Raw genomic sequence first — 16,187 nt, 5'->3', positions numbered from 1 at the left:
GCCTTCGGGGTATGGTGCTCTAATGGTTTCGCTCATATTTAACAATTAGGAGTTACTCTGTCTGCCTCGGACACCATTCTTCCTCTAATAAACAGCTAAGTTCTGGTGTCCCTCAGGGCTCTATTCTTGGCCCGGTACTGTTTAATCTGTTTAAAAAAAAAAAACAGGGGTGATCGCGCATTTGCGGCCATCAGTCCTAAGTTATGGAATAGCCTTCCAGCCCACATCAGATCCACCCAAACCTTGTCAACTTTTAAATCTGCCCTGAAATCTTTTTTTTCCCATGGCTTTCAATAACCCTTGACTCATACTGGCATTAATTTCTTTTGTAACTAGCTGTTATTCCTCTATTTTTTTAATCTTACTTTTATTGTTTCTCTAGTTATTTTATTTTTTGTTATTGTTGTCTTCTTTTTTTATTGTTGTAAAATTTTTTGGTCAACAGTTTTTTAATGTGCTATATATATACATACATACATACACATACATATATATATATATATATATATATATATAATTGGAATATATATATATATATATATATATATTTAAAAAAAAGAAAACTTGCATTGTATTGTATTGTATATTCACTTATTTTATCAAATTATTATCAAATACTTAATTATAGATAGCAAAATAAATGATTTTTTTTTTGTAAACAGCAAATGGTAAATAATTGCATAGAAATGCATATAAACACTGTAAATCATTTTAACACACTAAAATGGAAAACTTTTGTTTTTGAAAGTTTAATAGATGTCTTCAAAATTGAAGTAAAGTGTTTTAAGTTGTCAAATCACAACCTAAAGTGAAAAGATATAACAAACAAAACACAAAAGATATAACAAACAAAAAACCTGAACATGTAAAACTGAAAAAGATTAAATACAAAATTTGTTTTTTAAAAAATTAAATACTGTAAATATGTAATGGATCAAAACCTGAAGACAAGTAACCTAATTATATGCATATATGTTTTAATGTGTACAAAATATTTATATTGTTTACATTTTTAATTATATATGTATTATTTTAAATGTTTATAAATGTGAATAAAATATTTGCATATACTATTCAAAACTTTTTTTCTAAATCTAATAATAATTATGAAAAATTACAACTCATTTACCACTGATATATTTAAGAAATTACATAGTATATGTCCCAAACTTTGTATATGAATAAAGAATAATGCGTTGAAACTGTCCATGCATAAATTTTAAAAACATAAAAAAAATGCTTTATAAATGCCTTACTGTTAACTAATACATAAGAAATGCTTAATGTGTCCTTATTCTAATTTATTAACCAGAACTCCTCCCTGCTGAACTACAGATGACGCAGCTATGACTATCACTTCTCAATCTCTTCCCACATTGTCTCTATAACATAAAAACTCTTTAATACATCAGATAATACACTCTTAAAAAGCTAAAAGTGCATCCTGGCAAAACACGCACGGCCTTATGCAACCCGTTCCCACACACTAACACCTGCTGCTCCCACTACAAAAAGCAATATTGACTTCTGCACAACCAACATCATTAATCTGAAAGTGATCTTGAAAACATTTTACACCCACTTGCACTATTCATGTACAACGCACGTAATGTGCACTTCTCAAACCCTCATCTCAAAAGCCTCTCACCTCTCTGAGATGAATAACAATCATTTCATATTATCCAGCACGGCTCAGTTTCTTTAAAAATCTTCCACCATTTTTAGTGGTCAATGAAGGAGAACTAGTAAGCCCAGCTTCAGGCTTGCTCCGTGGTGTGCATCGCATGCTAACGCAATTCTTTCACACGTTCTCCTCTTTTTCACATGCTCTACTAGGGGGCGAAGCCAACAACCTATCCTCCGTCACCGAAAACAGAAGAGAAAGGGGCACAAAGAGAGATATTGTTCAGACCAGGGGAAAGGATCCACTCTCTACTGAGTGCTACATTTTTTTTTAAAGAGTAGAGGATGGAATTGTGGAAAAAGTGCAGAGAGAAGCAGAATGGAAACAAAGTACCTCAATGCCAGTTCTGCTTGAAAACTATGGTTGCTATGAGGATGACCGTGACCTTAGCATTAAAGTAGCTATTGGTGACTAAGCCTTCTGGAGTTATCCACTGCAAGCCAGAGTCAAGCTAACTCTTTTAGCAGACTGACTCTCATTACTGCAGATGGGGGCTCAGATATACGGGCACTTTGGCAGTTCTCCTTGGAGTTCTGCCTTTTTATTAAGCTACTCTATCTCTCCTGTCTCCATTATCTGCAACGTCTTCTCCGCTTACCCTTCTTCTCTCCCTGACTTTCTTTTCTCTCTCTCTATCACACACACACACACACACACACACACACACACACACACACACACACACACACACACTTCAGAAGTCTCTTGTAGTTGGCATTGATAAAAGGATTTTCTGAATTAAATTAACTTTACTTTTCTTAGTTTAAGTAGATTTTTTCATGAGTAATTAAATATAAACTTTGCACCACTTTGATTTACATATTTACAAATCAGCACTTAAATTTAAGTTTTCCACTGAAGTTTCATATTTAATATTCTTTCTATAAAAACTTACATTGATATAACAATAGTATGTTATTATTATAATCATAATTAATAAATGAATGGAAAAGGTTAAAAAGATTAAACTTAAATGAAAAACAAATTTAATTGCTGCTCTAAATGGTGCAAAGTTTACCTTAAATAATAATAATAATACAATAAATATTACTCTCTACATAATATCAATATATCAATATTATATATATATATATATATATATATATATATATATATTGATGTGATACAGTTATTGAGTCTCAGAAAAAAGAAAGTGATGGAGAAAGCAGAAAAGGAGGGAGGAGAGCAGAGGATATATGAACCGCACTTTTCCTCTGCTCTCCTCCCTCCCTTTCTGCTTTCTCCATCACTTTCTTTTTTTTGAGACTTAATAACTCTGTCACATAGGGAACATAAGAGACAGAGAGAGATAGCAAAAGGACAAACAAAATCCATTTTTTTCTCTTAATCTTCACACAAACAGTCGCTGATCTCCAGGGCTGTGACTGAAACTTTTCTCACTTATCCTTCTCTTATTTGTTTATGATCTCTCCATCACACAGCATTAGTCCACAACAAAGAAAACAAAACACAAGCGTTGGTCTCCGAGTTCATTTTAATCTGTCACATTCAGTGCTGCTAAAACACAGCAGGTCAGTCCTGAGCATGTGTTAATTTATTCAAACACATTGGCATTGTAAGTGACCATCCATTCAGGACATGTTCTTGTATTTAAAACAGCTAGACAGAGGCCCAATGGTATAAAACTGCATGATGCATGATAGTTCTTAAATATGTCAGTAACACTTTATTTTAGGGACCAATTTTCACTTGTCGCTGATTAGCATGCATATTACTAGCATATTGGCTGTTTATTATTACTTATAAAGCACATATTAATGCCTTATTCCACATGATTATAATTTAGATCCCTTAATCCTTCCCCATATCTAAAATTAACTAATTTACTAACTATTATTATTTATTAATAAGCAGCAAATTAGGAGTTTATTGAGGCAAAAGTCATAGTTAATAGTTAGTTAGTAGTGATAACTGGTCCCTAAACTAAAGTGTGACCAATATGTCTGTTTAGTACATATTTTATAGAAAAACAGTGCACCAGTGAGACACACACATTGTAACGGTCAATCTAATCCATCAAATTTTGATTTAAAAAACATTTAAAAATTTTCCGGGTCACAGATGTCCATTTAGCACTTTTCATGCAAAACAATTACAAACCAGCTAGACACGTCACAATGGTCAAAGCCATCACTATAGCACGTTGTAATAGAAAACGATTTTAAAAATGGTGAGCTACGCATTGAGTTGCGAGTTTGGAAGCTGCAGTCTAGCATATTTTCACTGAAACATTTAAAACCCAGCAAGATGGATCTAAATGGTCAAAGACGTTCTAGTATGTCATCAAAGAAAAAAACAATTTACAAAACAGACACAAAAAGCATCCTATGTGATCAGCCCCTATAACATGCTCAGACAAAGACATGCACATGCATGCAATATGTTTGATCTTCACAAACATGCAAACACAGTAGGAAGATCATGCACTGAAAAATTGGAAACATGGAGAGAGACGAAGCAGAAGACAAACAAAGATGAAGAGATGAAACACCCTCCACACCAAAAAACCAAATGCACATGACTCCTCAGCAGAAATGAATGAGGTGTGAAAGCTGACCTGATCACACTGATGATATGAGAAAGGTGATGATGGTCATTGTGATGAAGAGAGGAAAAATCTCTCTCCTACCTGTAAAAACTGGCAGGTTCGTCCCTGTTGGCAGGTTGGTGCTTTGACTAGAGCTTTATCAATATTGACAGTGGCCTTCTGGTACACCTCTCGGGCCCTGCTCACCGTAAGTGTGCTTGACCAGGAGCTCTTCTTGACGAGTGGCCCAGCCTGGTCCACTGACTTCGGGCCACCAAAAGTTAAAGTGCCTCCTGTGGAGTTGGAGCAAGTGGAGCAACTTCCAACATCATTGTTGCTGCGTGAGGTCTTCAGGGATGAGTGTCCCCCACCTAGTGTGTTGTAGCTCTGTGCTAGGAAGTAGTGGGACTGGGATTTGTCTGGATGCCGGCCCATGGTCATGACTCCAGAGGGTTGATGCCGGTGGTAGAGGCAGATCTCTCGGTCCAGAGTGTCGTCTGAGCTCCAGTAACCTGACCCGGGTGTCCGTGCGCGAGGTTTGGGCTCGGAGCGACTGCGTTCCTTGTTCTTCCCCCGCTTGTTGCTAGACTGCTTGTGTAGGGTGCTTACAGTCATGGTGGAAACATTTGGGTGGGATGCAGCTGTAGCCATTGCATCGGCAGGGATGGTGGGGTCATTTCCATTGAGACTGCGTTGGCTGGGACCTTCCAGGGAATGGGACTTGGTGAACAGTTTTTGGACGGAGTGTACGAGGTTGCGTATACGCCCAGGACTGTCGCTACGCTGGTGTTCCTGTGCCACTGTCCGTTTGTATTGCAAAGTGTGATATCCGTCCTTCCTCACTGGTTGCTGCTGGTCAAACTTCTCCAGCAGGGATGATGGGATGGCAGCCGAGCTGCATGGGCCGCACCCACCCGCAGTTCCTCCAGCTATGCCGCCCGGTCCCACATAGGGCACTATGGCGCATTCGTCCTTAAGCTCATGATGCGAGCCGTGATGTCGGCGGGGAAATGTGCTGCTGGCCAGATCGGACTGGCACCCATAGAAGCTGTGGTCGGTCGGGTGGGCCTGGTTAAGGATATAAGGTCGTCGGTCATGGCGGAGGGTCAAAGATTCGTAGGAAGGGTCACATTGTGTGAGTTTGTTGTTGTTGATTGTGATGTTGGTTTAGAATTTATTCAGCAGTGTGTGTGTGTGACCCTCTCACAGCCTCATCCACACACACTGAGTTACTGCAGAAAGACAGATGGACAGAAAGACAAGAGAGCCAGAAAGCGACATAGAGGACAAACAAATTAGGTGAAAGAACAAAAAAACAAGAGGAACACAAGGATAGAGAAACAAACAAAGAGAGGGAGAGAAAGAAAGAAATATGCATTAAAGATTGTCAAATGTAGTCCATATTTCAAACCTCATAGTGTCCACTATAATGGACTGATCTTTAAAATCATTTTAACCAATCAGGGTGTGATGTTACATTCAGACTACCATGGGTTTGACTTATACTAAGGACGTACTAGACTATATACTTTCAAAATTGACTAGTTAGATGGTTGCCTAAAAGAATAGTGGACCAATCTGTCTCAACTGGACATCTTGTACAAGTAGACTGGTGTTGGAGTCACCTGACCCCAAGTGCTTACATAAGACGTCTTGTTTTCAAAAACAGCTATTTTTAACTTGACATACTGTCTTAATGCAACACTTGGTATAATGCTAAAAAAACAATGTGACATTTGATAGAATACATCTGTCTGCCTGAAGACCAAGCACAGCAAACTGCTGGCATGCTAATTACAGCATAGAGACACTAAAATATATATTTTTGAAAAAAAAAAAAAAAAATTACATTTTTTTTTTAAATGTAGCCTTGACACCACAGGAATTTAAAATAAATTTTATTTTATATTATATTAGAATAGTATTTTTTTTTTTTAATTTGTATTGTTTTATTTTATTATTAATGATTTTACTAAATTTTCATTAAATAATGACTGCCTTGGTGAGCATAAGAGGCTTATTATTATTAAAAAAACAACAACCTTTGAACGGAAACTGTCCCCATATGAAAACAAATCAATTTTCATATCGCCCTATCGTCAGCCTGTGAGACTGCCGATACACGATATCATGATAAATTATTTAATTATAATTACTTAGTTTCATTGCCATAAAGGGAACCAACTCCAGTGTAGGGCTAAAACCAGACTAATGTTATTAATTTTTTATTTGACCTTTATTTAACCAGGAAAATCTCTCTGAGATTAAAATCTCTTTCACAGGAGAGTCCTGGCCAAGAATGGACAGCAGTTACATCACACTTACAAATTAAAACAACAAATACAACAACAAATACACAATTTAAAACACTAAAAACAATTACAAATCAGTGAATCTTCTTCGAGTTACTGAGTAATAGATATAAAATGTTCCATAGGCAACAGAGTTTGTAATTTCAATTTCGTTTGGATTGAATTCCATTCAAACGGAGCTGCATACATAAAAGCCCTTTTTCCCAGTTCAGTTCTCGCAAATGGGACAGAGAGAGTAAAAACAATTATCAGGACGGAGGGAATATTTCCCAACACTTTTCTTTTGAATTAGACAACCTAAATATGAAGGCAACAACCCCAGAATAGTTTTATAAATGATTAAGTAAAAATGAATTTTCCTTCTAATAGACAAAGATGGCTTATTAATGACTGAATTTGTATTTAACATGATAACAATTCAATAAAAAATTGTAAGTTACTAATCATAAGGCTTACATTTCCTCAGTTATTCAAAAAGCAGCTACAGAAAACGAGCGAATAACATTACCAAAGATCATTCTCAATGACTCTGTCTAGTGGGAGTTAATGCACTTTAAAAAAACACTCCCCGTTATAATCAGTGAAGCTGTCTATACTGTATGATAAATAAATATCTTATTCTTACATTGCACATACATCTGCACTTTGTTGTTTATGATGAGAGAATTTGTGAGTCAAAATTCAGTCAGCACGTGCTGAACAACAAAACTCCAGAGTTTCAGCGATGACTCAACTGAACGCCTCTGATTGGCCATTGCATTCATAAGCTCAACATAATCATGTGTGATTGGTTATAACCTGCAACGCTGTACAAAAGCAGAAAAAGAAATATAATGAAACAAATAAGCCCTAACATAAGATATTATTATTAACCTAATTATAATAATGGTCTTGCTATCATCAGTGTCATCAGCCACAGGCAATATCTTTGACTATCGTCGATACACAATACTATCATCTATCAGCACAACCCTACTTTCAAGTGACTTCCAGTTACTCTGTTGATGCAAATTTCCATGAGTGTGAATGCCCCTTTAAGAGAACAGAACAGTAAATGCAATAGTGATGTTGGCACACCAACATTAGCATGTGAAAAACCTCTCCAGGCATGGCTCACCAAATCTGAAGAAAGAGAGATCAGAGAAACAAAAGATAAAACCAAAGACAGATTACGACTGAAAGAAAGGAACAGCAATATCCTGTTTACGGTGTCAAAATGAGAAATCAGTCGTTCATGCTTGAAGTCATTTGTGAATTCATTAAGAGGATTTACCAAAAGATCAATGACTGTACTGAGATCAATGCCATCCAGTGAGATGGATGCTTATACAGTGCATGAGCATTCAGCATACACTACTGTAACTACCCATTGTGACCAAAACATACTTTATTGTAAACATGGAAGCTCAATTAAATATATTTTTGAAATGAAAAACATATTTAGTTTCATCCCTCATATACCAAAAAGTATTTCAAATGTTATTTCAGGGGCAAGAAAATACATTTCCAATCTTAGCCTATATTTAGGCTAAATGCAAACGTGGATGGAATTCCCATGAATAGATATCAAAACAAAATTAATAATGATTTAATTATGCTTATTTTATAAAATTGTTTATAATTATTAAAAGTCACAGTAAAGACATTTATAATGTTATAAAATATTTTTATTTCCAATAAATGTTGTTCTTTTGAACATTCTATTCCTCAAATAATTATACAAAAAAAAAAAAACTGGCATTATTATACTTGTGGGGATATTTAGTACACATAATGTAGGGAATAGGAGGTACACACACACACGCACACACTCTCTTTCTCTCTCTGAAATGATATGCATTAAAAGAAAAGACATTCACCTATATATTAAAGCTAAACACATACACAAAGACTATTAAACCTGTTATCTTATAATGAATCTCATTATACGCACTCTCCCTTCACCTCTGTGTGGTGACTCCTGTCTAAACACGTCTATGTGTGTGTGAAATTATAGCTGGCGCAGAGTAAATCTCCTGCCTTATTATTACATTCTCTCTCTGTCTCTGTAAGAGCAATGAAGATGTGGAAACAGAATAATTAATCATTTCATCCTCCTTCTGTCCCTTTCTTTGGTCACAGATGAAGTCAAACTACTATTCTACCAAGATAAAATAGCATACACACGCATCCAAATACACTAATTTCCAAGCAACTTTTGTTTTGTTTTGATGAAATATGCAAATCAATGAGCGTGTAAGTTCCACCAATTGATTGGAGACCTGAAACAAATGAAAAGTGTATGATTATTTCATTAGACTGATGAATAAATCATAGCATCAGTGTTATCTGGTGAAATCTCCATAGCTGATGTCATGTCATGCATTATATTAATGCATGAGCTGCCAGTGAGTGAGTTGTTCAAATATTATAGCCTTTGCTTAAGAAATAGCTTGATGTGTGTCTTGTTCCCCAAAGGAAATGGATTCCTTTGCTTTCTTTTTCTTAGTGAAGGAGATATAACTCTGACAATAAAAGAAAAATGAAAATGTATCTCCCAGTTGCATTCGTCTGTACTTCTTAGTTGAGGTAGGTCACCAACACACACACAGCCAAAAAAGATATTTAAGATTAAGATATTAATATAACTGACAGACTCTATCAAGCTCCAAATATAATTAAAAGGATCCTAAAAGTAGTTTATACAACTTATTATGCACTATATTTCAAGTCTTCTTAAGTCAAATACTAACTTTTTTTTTAAGAAACTGACTGAAATTTTTGACATAATCCACTGAAAAGCTTCTGCTAGAGAACAAATCATTGACATCAAACTAGGAGCAATATGTATTGAGGGGCCAGATTTTAATATACACAATGATAAATGAGATTAATTAAATAAAGTTCACCAAATGTTTAATTGCATCCAGCGACAAAACAGTATCTCTGTGCTGTGTATGTATAAGCATGTGTGCTTGATTCATCCTCATAATGGCTCATATGAGTTGTTGTGTAAGGCTGAGCTCATTCATTGTCCCCTGAAGCCTTTTAGATGTATCCTAGTGGAACTTGCTCTAAATTAGACCAAGTGGAAATCCATAAATAAAGATGCTCATCTTGTACTTTCTTCTGCAGCCCGACTTTCACTAGAGCGTCACAATTCTTGCTCACTTTCACATCTAGACTAGACTACATTCTTCTCCACTCTCTTTTAATTACATTCATTGTCCATGCTCCAATTGATTAGTACTGTTTTTTAAGGTGAAGTCATGCTCAGGGTTAGGAAAAAAACTTGAACATTAAGTATTAAAGTAATCGCTCTGCAGTACTCTTTTGCTATGGACATGAATGATGCTTCAAATCATGTGGCTTATTGAAAAGAGGTATCCTATTACTTTTCTAAGCCATTAGAATTGTAATTTTCCCCTGCCACATGATAAAACAGACAAATGACAACAACGCTCTACTAACCACTCAGAACACCCTAGCAATGACATAACAAACATCTTAGTAACTAACAAAAACACCTTAGCAACCACATAAAATGCTCTAGTGATCACCCGGAAATCTTTAGTAGCCTCATAACATTCAGTGCTCTACTACCAACCAAGAACACCCTAGCAACTACATGGCAACATTCTAGTAAATATCAGAAAATTCTAGCAAGTTAGCAACCACATAACACCCTAGTAACCACCTATATCACCCTAACAACCATATAGCAATACCCTAGTGACTACACAAACACATAGCAACACCCTAGCAACCACATAGCAATGCCCTAGCAACTATCATAACACCCTAGCAAACACATAATATTGCTGTAGTAACCAACCAGAACACCCTCACAACCTGGAATGACCTAACACATAGAATTGTGGGAGCTTCTGCATGGGCAAACCTAGTAACCATAAACAGCTGTTTTCCAAAATGCATCGCAAGCCTAAGTTGATTAAAATGACCATTAGTACCTATGAGTTTTGAGAACTAGGTTTATGATACTTTTAGAACGCTCCCAAAACTAGTTTAGCAACCCCATATCCTATCTACCAGCCAAAACACCCTAGCAACCACTTCGGAACCACTAAAAACACCCTATAAACAGTAATAAGGTGAATTAAGCAAATTTTACATGGGCAGACCAAGCAACTAGTGAGGATACCTTAGCAAATGCACAGCAAGACCCTGTGAACACTCAGAACACCCTATCAACCACAAAGGACATTGGCAGAAACTTTTACTGAAAAATGTAAAAATCTTGTTTCAGTTAAACCTTTCCTTCTTGAAATGACTTTATTTTCTCTTTTGGTTTGACTGAAGTGTGCTTTGAAACCCAATCAAACTGTGCTGACAGATGACACGACAGCCAAAAGTTTCTCTCTCTGAGCCAAACTAATTACACTGTCTGTCATTAATGAGAACAGCACCATGTCACTCTTTGATTACACACACTCTATGAACAAGTTCTTCCTGCAGATCTGTTTGATCAAAGAAAACAAACAAGAGAGGAAGAAACAAAGAGAGAGAGAGTGTGACAAAGACAGAGAGAGGGGTTGTGTACAAAGAAGTGCTCAGTAATCACTATGTAAGATTTCAGCACAGCTAAATGATTTCAAGGTAAACACAAGCAGCCCTTTCAGTAAAGGATAACAACAGCAACTAATAATAACATTTTAAAAGTTGAAAATATTACTGAGTTAGTTACTGGAGTAAGTTTTTATTATTATTATTTACAATAATAATAATAATAATAATGTGTTTAATCAATGTATGTAATAAATAGATCAAAAGTGACAGTTAAAGGGTTAGTTCACCCAAATTAGGCTGCGTTTTACTCACCCCCGAGGCATCCTAAGTGTATATGACTTTCTTCTTTCAGACGAATCCAGTCGGAGTTACATTAAAAATTGTCTTTGATCTTTCAAGCTGTTTCATGGCACTCAACTGGTGTTGCATTCCTTCAGTCCAAAAGATGTGAAATAAAAAGCACCCATCCATAAAAATAAGTAATGTGAGACACTTTTTTTTATGGAAGGGTGCTTTTTATTTCACGTCTGTAATAATATTTAATAAATTACTATATTTTTTTATCAAATAAAAGCACAAGAGACTTTAAAAAAAATAAATAAATAAAATAAATCTTTCTGACCACAATCACGTTTTATTTAAAAATATATTTTCCCATTTTTTCTTATATCTGATTTTTACACGTGCTATTTCTTAATGCATCTATCAAATTAATGACTGTTGATGTTAATTTAATATGGCATTTTGTGTCTACATAAGCATTATGTTGTTCACAGTCATTAAGCTTATGCTCACTGACATGTGCCAACATTCTGGTGGCCTTGTGAAACCTGGATATTCTGATCCCATCAAAGGTGAAACTTGAGCTTAAAGGTTTGAGAACCACTGAACTAAATAATTTTACTCATCTCTAAATGACAGATAATTATGTGACAGTCCAGGCTGAACTCAGAAGCACAGTCCTTTCACAGCCTTAACCAGAAATAAACAACCTATTACAAAATGCCACCCACAAATCTGAAAACAGCCTGCACAAAACAAAGCGTGGAGGGGTAAACCACATTAAACCCAAACAAGAAAGTGGGCTGCTCGCTAATTGCTGCTGTGACTAAATAAAAGGGTCCTTCCATTTCGAATCCTGTGACCTCCCATCTGTTTGTAACATAACAACATATTGTTCTGACCAGCGAGCAATTTTCTCTCCCTATCTTTTTTCCCCCTTTCAATAAAGACCAATAAAGACAACTATAAATAATCTCACAGGGGAAATTGAACGTGGTCATTTTTCCTCGTCTCCATGGCAACAAGTCTTTTCCCCCATCGCCTCACCCAACAGAGAGTGTGTTGCTCATGAACTCATGAGGAGTTGGTGAGAAAGTGATTCTTGGTGTGTAAAAGCAAGTTGCCATTTCAGTAACAGGGTTAAGAGTGAATAGCAGGAGTCACATGCAGGAAGGAAGTTGAAGTAAAGATAAGGACATTTTATTATTGGAATTTTGTAGAAAGATGGCAGCATGAATTATAAATGAGGATGTTCGGTCGTAGTTTAGGATGTGTGTGTCACGTGTTTGTGAAATCTCTGTTTGCGTATCGGGGTGCGTGTGTGTTAGAAATGTACAGTTGGCTGAGAGTGCAATAACAGGCTGCTGATGGGGCTGACGGAAACCATCAGGATCAAACTGACTAGTGAAGCAGAGATACAGCCGAGGGGACTGACACAACACATACTTCAGCCAACAGAATATACACAACAGTCTAAACTCTGCATTCAAGCTAAACCTGCTACAGACTACACATTTCACACAACAAACTACATATTTTCCTGATAAAACAAACAAAAAACACTGTGACAATGCAATGTTTGTTATAAACAACCCAGCTTTCCTCAGATGAACATAATGCACAGCATAGCCTTTCAGCAGCCAATCAGAATACACCTCAATAAAGACCAAACCAAGGAAAATAAATAAAAATAGAAATGTGGAAAATCAAATGAGGAAAATTGACTTCTGGTATTAAAGGGTTGGGAGAGTTCAAAAGGAAGGTCCATCATACACTTCTTCCAGTTCAGTGGTCAATATATTGCTGACATTTCCAGTGTTGTTAATTATGAATGAATTAAGGTTTTGTGTATTTTGATCATGGTATATCACACTGTGTCATACTACATACTGTAATTATATTTAATCACCATCGTATATTTCCAGTAAACACTGTTACTAATGGCTGGATGTTGCTTTAACCAAAGGTTTTATGGCTTTACCAAATTTTAAAAACAATGACAGAAAATTTTTAATGTATATTACCATTCAAAAGTCAGTAAGATGGGTCCAGGACCATTTTCTTTCCATTCATCAACAAACATTTAAAAAATATATCATAGTTTCCACAAAAAAAAAAAACATTAAGCAGCACAACTGTTTTAAACATTGATAATAACCTTTGTTTTCCATCTTTGACTGAATTTTAAGAAAATTAACAGATAATTTAATATGATTTTGTTCATTTTTACAGAAAAAAACAAGGCAATTTTTATCTGAAGTGGTACAGGATTATGCACAATCTCACTCTCTCTGAATGTACACGCTTGTGTGCGTGTGTGTGTGAGAGTGAGCAGGAAAGCTCTTGCTCACACTTTCAGCCAAATGATGCTTTTAATGCAGAAATAACTAAAGCACTTTTTTTTCATACAAAATAAAACTCCACACAAACCTCAGCTCATGGCACTCTCTTTAAACTAAAACCTCTAATAAACTAAACCAAAAAGGTATGAATAACTATAAGGGCTTTTTACAATATAGGCTATATATCAAATTCTGTCCTTTCGCAGCTAATAGAAAGCTGATAAACAGCTAACAGCCACAATGATCTGGTCTTCTGCTCAGTGCTCATCTTCATATATTTTTCATTTAGATCATTGTAGATGACACAAAGTCGTCCTCACAGGGGAACATCTAACATGTGTTAACCTGAATTAATTTTATTAATATATTTAATATATATTGCATAACTAGTTGAGCTCCTAATTCTTAGGAAAACTAAAACACCAATTATAAAAATGGAAATAACAACAACTAGGAAATGGAAACAAACAAAACAAAAAAACAAATCCATACAAAACCACAATCCACTCAATGCAAATCCAATTGTGTAGATTAAGCATTAGCAGAAGCTTAGCATTCTCAGGTCAAAAGGTGAATAATCTGACATACTCACACTAGGCACAGTTGCCTTGAACCGAGCCTGAGCACGATTATCCCCCCTCCCCACTCCCCCGCTGGCCTGCATTCACAATTACACTAAACATTCCGGGCCAGAGCACGCTTACGTCATGTACAAGCATCGTCCTTAGAGGAGTGTAACTGGTGCGGCTGCACCGGACCCCTTTCGCGAACTGACCGAAGGGGGCCCCACTCTCTACCCTGCATCAGGCCCTGCGTCAGCTAAGGACAGCCCTGTGTATGGGATAACAAGGAGAAAACCAATTTCTCTAATAAACTTCCTAATGAATGTATCATTTATGCCATGCAGTGATTTTCACTTGCATCAGAGGATTATTATCTGATGTTAATGCAACTACAGTTGAAACTACAGCAAACTACAGTTCATAAATAAGGTAAGAACCAGACCTGTTATAAACTTAAATATACTTAATTTAATAAAATTTATTGAAAAGAGTACTGTCATAGTAGTAATAGAAGATGTTTGTGGTCATAATGATAATAGTAGTGAACAAAATAGTAGCTGTTCCACGCTCTGGCGCAGTAAGTGAACAGACAACATGCGTACCGCACCTGAGCCCAACTGAACCATGCTCTGGCCCACCTCTTCAAAGCAAGCCAGGCAGGGATGGCTAAACGAACCGGTACGGAGCAATCACACTAGTCAAATGCTTTGGGGGTCAAACGTGCTTGGGCACGGTTCAGATCGCCGAGTGTGAGTACATCCTGACACAAGTCTTGCTTTCTCTGTGTCTTTCTTATACTGCACCATCTCCTCGGTCTCTCAGCATTGGCGCTGATGTGCAGATCAGTTTAACTTTTAATACCTCACAGGTTAATAGACTTAGGTCTCTGTGCTCTTTTAACAGGAGGAAGGCAAAATTGCCATTTTTGCCATTCGGCGGAAGTGTTCGAATCGCCGTCTTACTATTCCCTACCGGCTGAGAGATTCATTGACTGACAGCCAAAACACTGACCTAAAAATCACCCGATTTGAAGCATATCAGTCACATGGTATCAGTTTTTAAGATATGTGTATGCAAATAATTTTTTACTTCAGATGTTATCTGCAATGTTTATGGTCTTTTTGGCCAACCACAGGTAACTGTATTTTAAAATGTATTGTATTCCTTTTATGGCTGAATATTTGAAATAGAAATATTCTGTAACACTATAAATGTATTTACTGTCACTTCTGATAATTTTTAATTGCAAATGAATAAAATGATTAATTTCCTTCCAAAAACAAAATCTTACTGACTCCAAACTTTTAAACAACAATGTATACAGTCTATTTTTGACAAACCTGGTTTTAATATGCACATTTTGCATGCACTAATATGCACTGATTTAGTGGTGTGATTAAACCAAAGCCAAACGCGAAACACCAATTGAGCAAACAGCTGCTCTAGATTTCGTGTGTGAGTGCAATCAGATCTGCAAAACAGGAACAAACACATACAAGATTTTCACACTCATACATTATCTAATTTTTATCACTTTCGTACTAGAAAAAATGTTGGTAATGTGTTTGGTTGCCAGAGTTCCTGAAGCAAAACCCATTGAGAAACACGGTTATAAAAGGAGGATATGTTTTCTATTAGGTACTTGTGTTGCAGAGATACAGTATAATCAGAGCTCTTGGTCTCTGTTTGGTCTCTGGAAGAGGTGCTTGAGTGGCAGGACTGTTTACGTGTTATGTCACTTTGGAAATCCGCTGTGACCTGCGTATGATGACTACAGACACAAGTCTCTTTGCAGAGAAAGAAAGAGTGAGACAGAAAGTAAGGAGAAAGGGATGGGGGATAGGAAAGGTAAGAGAAGGAGGGATGAGTCGGTAGATCAAGGAAGAGAGGAGGGTGTAATAGTCTTTTGTTTCCCATGGCTGTTGGTTTTCAAAGCAGCTCTTGTGACAT

The 16,187-nt window shown here is 36.3% G+C and overlaps 1 protein-coding gene across 4 annotated transcripts in view; it reads right to left on the bottom strand.

Annotated features, from left to right (window-relative positions):
- Positions 1-16,187, bottom strand: part of LOC109109419 (disks large-associated protein 1-like) — a 111,020-nt gene that overhangs the window by 44,408 nt on the left and 50,425 nt on the right. For 2 of the 4 annotated variants that reach the window (XM_042714183.1, XM_042714184.1), the window contains exon 1: positions 4,335-5,023. The exons of 1 other annotated variant lie outside the window; for it this stretch is intronic. In XM_042714183.1, the coding sequence (XP_042570117.1) occupies positions 4,335-4,883 (549 nt within the window). In that variant the 5' untranslated portion in view covers positions 4,884-5,023. Of the gene's footprint in view, positions 1-1,648; positions 1,805-4,334; positions 5,024-16,187 lie in introns of those variants that run through there. One more of the 4 variants, XM_042714185.1, reaches the window with a different exon arrangement.

This window comes from Cyprinus carpio, chromosome A24 (genome assembly GCF_018340385.1).
Source record: "Cyprinus carpio isolate SPL01 chromosome A24, ASM1834038v1, whole genome shotgun sequence".
Taxonomy (NCBI): Eukaryota; Metazoa; Chordata; class Actinopteri; order Cypriniformes; family Cyprinidae; genus Cyprinus; species Cyprinus carpio.
This window is presented reverse-complemented; position numbering and strand designations above follow the sequence as displayed.